At 35.2% G+C, this 12117-nt stretch overlaps 1 protein-coding gene across 1 annotated transcript in view; it reads left to right on the top strand.

Annotated features, from left to right (window-relative positions):
• The window catches only part of PRTG (protogenin), a 128731-nt gene extending 117206 nt beyond the window's left edge, over nt 1-11525 (top strand). The window contains exons 19-20 of the mRNA XM_025996470.2: nt 1131-1235; nt 1717-11525. Coding sequence (XP_025852255.2) covers nt 1131-1235; nt 1717-2121 — 510 coding nt within the window. The 3' untranslated portion in view covers nt 2122-11525. The remainder of the gene's footprint in view (nt 1-1130; nt 1236-1716) is intronic.
• Nucleotides 11526-12117: the final 592 nt, after the last annotated feature.

The following is a 12117-nucleotide window of genomic DNA, read 5'->3' as shown; positions in this document are numbered from 1 at the left end:
CCCTCTACAGGGAAGGTTTGACAAATCCTGGTATAAATTATTCTTCCTCAACCCTTCCCTAAAATTTAGAATAGCAAAAATATAACAAAATTTTAGGCAATTTTGATACTAAGTTTCATATAATTATATTTAATGGATACAGTCTCCTCGAATCTAGTACAGTGCTATATATTATAATGAATAAATAATAATGACTTCATTTTTTTGCTATTCCTATTGTCTTTTTTGTTTGCAACTTAATTTAGCTTTTATTTTCTGATACAAATGTAATCCATTCAATTTATTTCCAATTAATCTGGGACACTGGAACCTAAAACTTCTAAATAAGTATAAAAAGTACTAAAACACATCGGTGTTCTGTAATTACACACTTGGAACTGGGCATGAGAAAGGATTGAGGAAAAGAGACATGGGGGAGGAAGACATGAAAAAAAGAGAATCTTAATTGAAAAGTGAAACGGAGTCTGTATGAGGCAGAGAAGTCAGATCTCTCCTTTCCCTTGGCTTAGCCTGAGAGCTGATCCTCTGGTTATTGCCGTCTTGTTAAATATATGTGGGCCTATTGTTTTTTGTTCCCAACTGTTTTTAAGTTTTTCAGATATGTAGAAAGGTTGAAAGAGTAATGTAATGAATGCACAAATAATTGTATCTTGTCATATTTCTATGTATTTTTGTTTGCTGTAACATTTGAAAATAACTTTTTTTTTAATTTTTATTTATTTATGATAGTCATCAGAGAGAGAGAGAGAGAGAGAGGCAGAGACAGAGGGAGAAGCAGGCTCCATGCACCGGGAGCCTGACGTGGGATTCGATCCCGGGTCTCCAGGATCACGCCCTGGGCCAAAGGCAGGCGCTAAACCGCTGCGCCACCCAGGGATCCCCATTTGAAAATAACTTTTGGAATTATTATACTTCACCCCAAATACTTTAACATATATATCTCCAAGAATAAATCTATTATATCTTTTTGGTCATTAACAAATACCCTGAATTTGTGGTGTACTGCTTGTGTAAAAGAAGAAATAGTGATGTCTCTGACAGTTTTTTCTTTTAACATTTAAAAATTTTGTGTACTACTTGTAATAAACTGAAACATATAGTATTTACATTTTCTTCTTTTATTTTTCCAGGGAGGAACTGACCTCATAATTAATAGCTATGGTCCTATAATTAAAAACAACTCGAAGAAAAAATGGCTTTTTTTCCAAGATTCTAAGAAGATAAAGGTTGAGCAGGTAACCCACCTATATGAGAAAAAATTTTGGCACCCCATGGTATCATGAAATAATAATTAAAAAGAAAGGAAAATGTAAATGAATGCTTTAATTTTCGTTTCCTCTCTGGATATCATTTTATTAACTTGGGGCATAACTCTGTCGAAATCCATGGTACGTGATCACTGAAGTGACAGAATAGGAACCAGAGCTGTGCTTTTTCAGTAGGGAATGAGGGGCAGTCAAGGAAGGGATGTGGCAAGAGTATGCATCAAAAGCCACTGAAGAAGTCTTTGGACACTTCACTTGCCCCAGTAATTCTGATGTGCTGCCACTCGGGTAGGGAGTTATTGACCTAGATAATCTCTTCATGATGATGGCCTTTCACCTATGTCCTGGAACAGATTACTATCTCAGAATATATAGAACATATAAAACCTTATATATTATTTTTCAAGAGCACTCTACCATCACTGATAGTGTCATACGTATTTTTGCCTAGCCTCAAAGAAGATTTACTCAAGCAGTCTGCTTTTACCAGCCAGGCACTACTGTGTTAATCAGTGATGAAGACTCCCCTAGCTCCCCAAGTCAGACAGCCAGCTTCCCAAGACCGTTTGGTGTTGCAGCTGATACCGAGCACTCAGCGAATAGTGAAGGCAGCCACGAGACTGGGGATTCTGGAAGGTTCTCCCACGAATCCAATGATGAGATACACCTGTCTTCAGTCATAAGCACCACACCCCTGACCTCCAGTTCCTTCACTGGCAGTGATTCCGGTGGGGATCCCTCAGTGAAGAAGTGTGAAGACCAGGCAGGGCCACTGGATGCCGAGCAAACTTCCTGTTCACTTCTGCAGCCACCATCTTCCATGCTACGCTTTGATAAAAATGATTTCCCAATCTAGACAGCCATGTTCAGGTATTCTCATCTTTAAGTCTGTTCGAAGGACAATGAACAGGGAGCCAAAGCCTTTTGTGAAAATCTTGATGTCTTATTGGGTATTTCAGCTTTTTTTTTTTTTATTTTTTGAATGTGTTTTGTTTTTTCTTTTTAAACTCATGTATTTTGAATGTTTCATTGTCAGCAATGTGAAAAGACAGTCAAGATTAATTGACTGGATTATAAAATATATCACTGGAGCAAAGGGAAGACTTTTGAAAGCCCCTTTGCTGAGTATCTACCTCAGTTTGCTAGATGGCAAACTCAGAAGACAACTTTGTTACCTCGTTTATTGTGATAGTTTATCTCCGCTCCATAACCAATGATACTTCCTAGTAGCATTTTGTTTTCATTGCTATATGTGTAGTGTGTGTGATCAAAGGAGTCATATAGGTATATGAGTAAGAATGTTTATCTGAAGCTCTGTTTTTTTTTTTTTTTTAAGAAAACTATGATATCTGCATGGTTTGGAGAATTTAATACCTCTGGCTGTGAGGACTGTCATACCACTGAGAAGAGAAAAAGTGGGACTGTTGATTTTACAAATGACCAAAACAAAACAAAAAAAGTCTCTCTTTTGAGAACAGAACTATTCAGTAGCATATAGGGAATATTGTGGCTTCAAGGGCCTTTATATTTTGGGCATTAGAGTCTGAGTGCTTTACCTGCTGTACCCCAAACCTCAGCTGCCTAGAGCCGTGCCTTTTCTACCTTCCCCTTTGCCTGACAGTCAGCCAAAGGCTGCACTGTCTAGTTTGCAAAGCATCCTCACCGTTTCCAGAATTAGTTGCAAACCATCATGTAAAAAATAGATTTTTTTTAAACAAGAATCAGTTGAAGTTTTAGTTTTTGTTTTTAATCCCACCTTGACTTAAAAAGGGTAAAGTAATTTCATAAAATATTAAGAATAAAGATAAATGCAACAGTAGACCATAAAATGAACTAGAGGTTATCATGGTAACAGTGCCTTCCATTATATATTATGAAATTCTTTGCCTTATGCCTTTTTAATATTCATGAAGTTGTTCAGGACAGGAGTACAGAAAGTTGCCTTAAGAGTTTCTTGGATTTTGTCAATAACTATTTTGATGTATAGTATCTTATCAAAACATTTTAGTTTGTTTTTCATGCAGGTTTGGTTTAGGGATAAGTATTCAGAGCTCTACCACCTTGCTTGTATTTTCTTGAATTCTTAAGAGAATTTGGTACTCTATTTAATCTTCTTTCAGTGTCAATGCTGTGAATGAGGAATGCTAACTCCAGGAGTGAGTTAATCCTCTTGCTGGTTTGAAATCAGCAAACTGTTTACTCAGCCACATAGAATATAGGCCTTCTTTCAGTCATGAGACAGTTACCTACATAGGTACTCAGCAGTGGGAGAGGAAAAAGAATTAAACCTATGGTGTAGAGAGGGGGCCCCATATTTTTTTGTAAGTATTTCTTCACATTATCTGGAAATGACTTCTGAGCCTCATTTTAAAAGGAATCTTAATGGGTTTCCCTTGAAACCTTTGATTTATGGGATGGAGTGGTAGGGGGGAAGTTATGCTAAATGGTGTTCTAAAATCAAAAGACTATTATTGGATGATAGTTCCACCTCCATCATCTCCTATCCCAGTGTCTGATGATGCATCTCTTATTGTTTCTTAATCTGTAGCTTTGTGCCAAACTGGATATGTTCAGAAGCAGACCAACATTAAGTGCTAGCAACCACTTCTGAACTAAATTCAAAGTCCCCTTTTAGTTATCTAAGTATGGGCTTCATGGCAGAACAAAAAAAGCAGAGCTTTAGGTGAACAATCTGAGGCAAGGAAAAATGCTGCTCCTGCCTTTATAGCTCCTGTTTTATACTACCTCCTTTTAAAGTTATTCTAGTGTTATTTTTTCCTGTACTCAGGGAACATTTTGTTACTTTTAAGCTGCCTCATGCAAGCATGGGCAAATTGACAGGGTATGGTGTCTTGGTTCGTAAGTAGGTATGTGGGGCCAACGTTTATCAGCATACAAAATTAAGGAAAACAATGAGTTTTAGTTTTTAAACTTTCATTAAAAAGCAAATAAAATCCAAAGTTGAAACGTCATCCATCATAGTTATGGAAGATGTGTCCAGGACTGCATGAATTTGAATCATTTTAAATGCCTAAAAAGGTGATCTGAAAGTCCTTGAGGAAAGTATTTCATTTGTTTTTTTGTTTTGTTTTGTTTTTTGTTTTTTTTGTTTGATGAATAGGCCCATGGTTATTATAGATCTTTAGGCTATAACTGTTCGCTAATTATTTACCATTACATTTTAACTTTTTCACCTTTTCATTTTGTTCTTATGCAGATTTTTTTCATAATAATCCTGTTACCAAAGAATTTTCAGTAGAAAGTAAAAATTTGACTATTATTTCCCCCAAAATTGAATTAACTAGAAACATCTATTAGGTATGAAGCTTATGTAAGTAGTTACTAACCCAAAATAATAGGGTTTATATTGATTGTTGTAGTTAAATAGACTAGTAATTTCAACTACCTTATTGTTACCAGAGCATTTAAAATAAGTTCTTTACCTGCAGATAGTTCCAAAGAATTTCAATTGTAATTTTTTTTCTTCAGCAAGTAAATCTTCATATACAGTATTATTTTTAAATTGTTGAAACTGCTTGTTAGAGAAAAAAATCTTTTCACCAAAGATAAATATTTTGGTCTCATTGAATAAGATATTTAGTATACACCAAAGACTTCTTTTTACTTGGCCAAAGCTAGCTTCTTTGAAGTCTTATGTATGAAACTGTAACTAAAATGTGAAGATTCTCATTCATCTCTCATAGTGGTGTTACTTCATGGTATTTCATTCCAACAGGGCTAATATGCAAATGGTAACTATATTCTTTTCCAAAGACTTATTTGCTGTAAGTACTGATACACACATGCCATTTTTATGCCAAATATTACAAGATACTGCTCATCAGTATTTTCATACCAAAGACCATTAAAATATATAGATTAGCCTGTAAGTAAGTAAAGATGAGCAGATTTGAAATAAATTTATTTAGAGGCTGATAGGAATCTAGCTTTAGTAGCAAAGATATCAAAGGGCTAAGTTTACATAATTAAAAGCAATACAATTATGTTGGTATTTATCAGTGTTTTTATTCAAGTACTTTTTATCAGCAATTTTTTTTTAAAAAACCAAAGATATTTAAGGTTACCTCCTCATATAGACAAATTTAGTTGTACATTAAACTGTTGTTTCTTGTTTTTATGTTAACCAAACTTGCCTCTCCAGAACCTAGTCTGTATCCAAATAGCGTACATAGGGACTTTCCATTAAATCTGCTGATTCAGTCACAGGATGTTTTTGCCAAATGATGTGATTACTTTCCTAAGCACCTTGAGAGTGAGATGTCAACAGAAATCTCAGTAAGTTTTTCCATTCCAGAGCATATGGCAACCCCTGAATTAGTCTGTGCAGTCTTCCTCCTGCTTAAAGCACTACCTGGTTAACTTCAAAGGCTTGAGGCAGTTCCTAAGTAATAGGGACGTTCTCATCTCTGGGGAGCAGTAGCATATAGTGGGCAAACAAATCATATCACTGTTTAAGTGGGCTGCCCTTTGATTGATGTGCTCTTTAAAGTTGTCCATAAATTGAAATATTTTAATTGCATTAAGGAACCCTAGTGTTTCAAACTTGAGGGGGAACCTTGGGTGAAACCATAATCCTTTTATGAAATCTAGGGTTTTATATTTTGATTAGCCTAAAAGTAAGGACACACTTTTATCCACTAAGTAGCTTTTAAAAGACCGGCTTTGGCACACCTGGGAAATTCGATCCTCAGGGAAAAGCCTTTTATTTGCCCTTGCTTCAAACAAGAGCACTGCCAACATTGGGAACAATGACAGTGATTTGCATTAGTTTGTCTTGACTTTGTTAAGGACTTCTACCAGAAACTTGCTCATGTTGACTACTCAGGATCATTGGTCAAGTCCATATGGAGACACCTTTGAAGAGTGTCACAAAAAGATGGAATTGAAAGTATCTTTTTTTTTTTTTATGCAAGAATATCCAGATGTGGTTCCATTTCAGTGGTGGCTGTAGTGATTCCGATATATGTTTATATTTCATTGAATGTAAATTTTTAATACTGAATGTAAAAGAAAGTTCCAACCATATGGAAAGAGTCATGATCTTTCTAAGACTAAATGTATATTTTGTAAACTGTGTTCCTAACAATTTGCCACATGGATCTCTGGTAAAATTACTTTAGTTTAATAGTCAAAATAATTTTTTGTGGGCTGTGAGCACAGAGTAGAGGGTTCTGGAGATTACCATATACAACCAGTTGTCTACTTGTGTCTACTTGTGACTTATTGATGATTAGAAGAACATATACATAGAATTCTGTGTTAAGTTGATTTATGCTCAGGACATTAAGATCACAGGCTAATGCAATGTGTATGTTTGCAGGCTTTAATCTTCTCAGGCAATTTCCCTTTTTAAGCCTTTGAAAGTGTTTAAGATTATGACAGTCTTGCATTTTTATCAGACAGATGCTGTATTTTCTTAATGCTGCTGTAACAAATTACCACAAACTTAATGGCCTTAAAACAACACAGATTTATTACCTTATACTTCTGTAGGTCAGAGGCTGACACAGGTCTCATGGGGATAAAATCAACATCCGTTTCATTGTTTTTTTCCCTGACTTTTAGAGGCTATTGACTTTTCCCTCCATCTTCAAAACCAGCAATGTAGCATCACTCTGATCCTGCCTCCATCATTATATTTCTTTTTCTGACCCTAACCAGGAAGGTTCTCCAATTTTAAGGACTCGTGTGATTACATTGGGTCCACCTGGGTAATCCAGGATAACCCACATCTCAGAATCCTTAACTTAATCACATCTGCAAAGTCCCTTTGCCACATATGGTAACATATTTAGAGTCCAAGGATTTGGGCATGCTCTTCTGTGGGTGGCCATTATTTTGCCTACCATAGATACATTATTACTGTAGAATTCTGATCCTTACAAAATGTTGCATTACAGAGATTGGAAGTCTGAAGTCATGTAGCTCTTAGGGATCTTCAAAATTTCAAAGCTTTGAAAACTTTGGCGTGTAGTTATCAAATGTACACATTAAACTTCCCCTCTAGGTCACTTGCAAATACAGTTCAGCTTTAAACTTTTTGAATATGTGCTTCATAAATTAACATCTCAATTCTATGCATTTAACAGAATGTTTCCTGAATATTTGGCTCCAATTTTTGGAAGTTCATCAGAAATTTCCAATAATTGTTCTTATTATAGTTGAACTTCCTGCTTTTCTCTTAAGTAATTATGTTGCTGGGGGAGGGTTGGGAGAAATAAATCTCAAACATAGGGACTCAGTAGATGAATAGGATCATACTCACACTCTTCATCATCTAAAAGCATATTTGCAACATGCCACCTGTCTACCTTTTAAATCAGGTTTCTTTCTTCAGCTTCACTAGCTCTTATATTTTCAGTTTGGTAACCCCTTGATTTCTTATCAATCTCAGTAGGAGCCTCCACTCATTTTATCAGCTTGTGCAAATGCTAGGCAGTGTTACCTTCTTTGTCATGTTCTTTCTTTGATTTCAATTGTCCCTTTTCCTGGAAAGTTTTAGATTCTACAGCTCTAGTTCATTGTAATTCTTGGATTATTCAAGTTAAATCTTCTTTTAGTTTTGAAGGATAGTTTCTAGTTCTAACTCTAATCTTCAGTACGTCTTAACTAAGGAGATAAAGCTGTCTCTGTTATGGAATAGAGCTATGATGATATTCTGAGTAGGGATAATGTGCTGGTCATTTTTCAGCTGCTTTTGACTCTAGTCCCTAGGAAGAGATAATATGATATACTGAACATATGTGGTGTGCCAAACACATGGTTCATTCTTGCAAACAGCTACATTCTCCAAAGCAAGTATTTTCCCCATTTTAGAGATCAGGAAACAGAGGTTTAAAATGTCTAACTTGCCAAAGATCACAGCTAGTTAAGTGGCTTAGCCTATATACAAACCCAAGTTGGTCTAATTCCAAAGTAGGTAGGATTTCTACTAGGATACATTTCTCAGCTAAGAAATTATATCTAATTACCCAGGCTCCATGGTACTTTCCACAGTGTCAACACAGCCTGTTCACATGGTAATAGCCAATCAACAAAGAAAAGTCTTAGTAGTGTCCTTTATTCATGGGAGGAATTTAGGAGGCTGAGCTATAACTCTTCCCTTGCCATCTCCTAATCTCCTTCTTTTCTCCATTAAAACCTTCAATTTCTCCTAGCCAAAATTGTGCCTGAAAACAGATGCTTGTGCCTAGGGTTCCATTAGAAATAAGGTCTTCATGGTTTCCAAAGTCCTCTTCTATTTAAGCATTTGCCGAATAGATTAGGTGTTCAGAATTGGATTTTATCTTTAGTGATTTTTCTGTAGTCCCCATATCCAAATAGGAATTTATAAATTGGAAAAAGCCAGGCATGTAACTGGTCATCCTTCCTTGCTAGATCTGAGGAGTCATAGTTTTTATATGAACTACAACCTAATTAATTCTTCACACTAATTTAGGAGGGAGCAAAGTTGAGGGAGAGTTGTATAATAGAACAAGTGTAAGTTTAGTTATTGGAGCACCTAAATTCTAATCATTTACCATTTTGAGAATTGTTTGGTAGGAAAGTTCATAACCTATTTCTGTTCCTGCTCTGTCCATGAAATGAGGATAATTTGTTTTTGCAGAATGAAGCAATAGTACTGTGCAGACTTAATGGGAAATTCAAGTGTAAATAATTATAATCTTAAAGTCATTTCTAGGAGGCTGTGAAACATTTCTTAACTTTTTTTTAATAGGTCAGCCTTTTCAATTATACTTTGCCTGTGCTAAAATGAAAAATGTTTGCATTTCATGTATATGCACCCAAAACTAACAGAAGAAAGTAATTCCTAAAAGATAAAGGCTAGTACTTAAACCCTCATCTGTAATGTAGAAAATCTACAAAAGGAAATGGGAATTTACAGTACTGGTGAGAGTACAAAATATGAAGTCATCAACCTCAATTTCATTTTATTAAGATGACATTGTTGTACATTTTATTATGGTTCTATTTACCATAATATATCAATTACATAATTATATAATTACCAAGTTTTATCAAAATTTACCCTTTAAACTGATATATTTTGTAATTTATGTATCAAGAAAGCTGGAAAAAAGTATTAAGTATTATTCTATAACATGATTTTTCATAGTAGAAAAAAGTTAATCACAGAGACTATCAAGATTTAAGTGTGCCCCATACCCTCACAGCTACTAAAGATCTTTCAAGAATTGCCAAAAATGAAATTTCCTATGAAAGGAGTTCTATAAATAATAGCTAATTAGCTTAACTTGGATAGCCTTTCTAATTATGCAACATCTCGCTTTTTAAAATATCAGTTTAATATGGTTTTTAAAATGTATATTTACATTTTATATTTATATTTGTATCTAATGCATATCTATATCTTTTGGTTTATAAAGTCCGTGAGAACAGGACTCATGAATTTTTTTTTTAATTTTTTTTTAAATTTTTTATTTATTTATGATAGTCACAGAGAGAGAGAGAGAGGCAGAGACACAGGTGGAGGGAGAAGCAGGCTCCATGCACCGGGAGCCTGACGTGGGATTCGATCCCGGGTCTCCAGAATCACGCCCTGGGCCAAAGGCAGGCGCCAAACCGCTGCGCCACCCAGGGATCCCAGGACTCATGAATTTTTAATTTAACTTTAGATGCCTAACATCATTCCTGGAATCTTGGTTATTTGAGCAATAGTCAAAACTCAAATCTAAAGCTGGGACCTCCATGCTTCTCCTTCCTTATAATTTCCATTTATTGTGGAGGCATTTTTGGTTAAAAGATAATATAATATGGAACTTACTTCAAGACTGCTACACCAAAGGTAGAACACTATGAGATAAGATGTCAATAAAGCTCCTACAGCTTCCAAATCTTGACTGTAGAGGACTCACCATAGGAACAAATCTGGTGTTGATGGGGACCAGTTATCTAAGAACCTTAGTTCCTATCTATTGTGCTTGCCAATGGGATCTCTTCAGATAGGCTGCTTCAGGCTTCCCCATGGCACCATGACTGGCACCATGCATCCTTGAAAAAGACCTGAAGTTTACCTGTGGAGTGAGTGTCAGAAAAGTTGTCACGGTGTTATTATGAGTTGACCTTCACCAAAGAGCAGGTAAGGCTCCGTGTCTCTACTCCCCTAGATCTTTCCCTTCTTTTGATATTTTGACTTCTACAGATTTAAATAGGGTTAGATATCTCGGGAGGGGTAGATGGGTGAGGAGAAAAGTGCTACTATTTATCTACAGATCTACTTTCAAGGTTATGGAGCATCTTAACATTTTTCTAAACTGTTTGGAATGAATTTTATGTAAGGCAACACTTACTGGCACCTAATTCTAGTTTACTAAAATCTACCTTTAAAGCTTCTTGGGAAGCAATAATGATTATCATGAATCCGAACATCTTTGCAGATTTATTCGAGTTTATATCATGTAAGTATTTCCTGGTATATGGACACAGTTTTTTAAAATCATCTTTAAAATTTTATGTTACAGAAGTTTATTTTTCTACAGAACTGTCTTTAAAAACAAAAATGTTTTAAATTTTTACCTGAAACCTTCTTCCTGTTACCATATTTTCTATATTTATTCTGTTTGCAAATGAAAATGATTACTGATGATTTGGCGACTTGAGCCTGTTAAAAGAATTTGCAGAGCCTGCATACATACACATTGCCTTAGCCTATCAGTAGAATAGAGGACATATATTATGTAAGTTTGTTTGTTGCCATTGTTGGACAAGATTTTATGTCTGTGTATGAGCGATTTTTTTCTCTTTTCTTCAAAGATGTGAATTAAATGAAAGTGTGGGAGCCAGCTATATTATATCATAGTATGGGTGTTCTGGATCCTTTCACTCTGTATACCATTTTCTTGTAAGGGCAGCATTTGCAGACTAGCTAATGGACTCTAGAGCTGAGCTATTTTAATTTTATACTTGACTCAGGGGATCAGCTCTGTGAACTCCATTGCATGAAGAAAGCAAATGTTTGCCTTGATTTTGAATGTACCTTTTTAATGTCTTCTTAAAACATTTTGTTTAATAATGTGGGTTTGTTTTCTTTTTCTAGCATCATAGTAAATATTGCCTAGTATATCCCCCCTCCCCAGGGTAGTTTATATACTATCCAACAGGTCATGCCAAAAATGAGTAAAAGTTTAAATGCCAAAATGTTTATGAAACTGCTGTCTAAATACTGATTGATTGCACAGTTTAAATAAAAGTTTTCCTTAGTTAAAAAAGAAAAAAAAAGTGTTTTCTTTTACTCTTGTTTTCTTTCAGGGAATGGAGAATAAAAGCTTTCACTTTATAGAATGATGACTTTCATATCCTGTATGGGATGATTACAGAGTCCACTCCAAGCAACAGGAATAGAGTCTATTTAAGGGATCTAAAAATTGTTTTCATCTGGCATTTACTGCATAGCAGCAAGGAAATAACAATTTCCCCCTTCCAGTAGATGGCTGATCACCTCAGGAACTAAATAGTAGGTAGCCTAAAAGCTAAGAGCTCAACCAGTTAGACAGGGTTCTAATTCAGGTTTAAGTTTTATTTTTTGTATGTAAAATATCTATACAGTAAAAGACACTATAAACAAGAGGCAAGTGAGACACTGGAAGAAAATACCACTAATATAGAAAAAGCCCTTGTAAACAATAAGAAAAAAGACAAAAGAAGAGAAAATTTGGCAGTGGATTAGAAATGCACAGAGAAGGAATTAAATTAACCAATAAATGTATGGGAAAAGATACTCTATCTCACCATCAATCGGGGAAGTGCAAGTGAAAATGACACAATACCTAATATTTGCCCATCAGATTGGGAAAAACTAAAGCGATTGATA

Source organism: Vulpes vulpes, chromosome 15 (genome assembly GCF_048418805.1).
Source record: "Vulpes vulpes isolate BD-2025 chromosome 15, VulVul3, whole genome shotgun sequence".
NCBI classification, from domain to species: domain Eukaryota; kingdom Metazoa; phylum Chordata; class Mammalia; order Carnivora; family Canidae; genus Vulpes; species Vulpes vulpes.
Note: the sequence above shows the minus strand (reverse complement) of the source record. Positions and strands in the feature narration are given on the sequence as shown.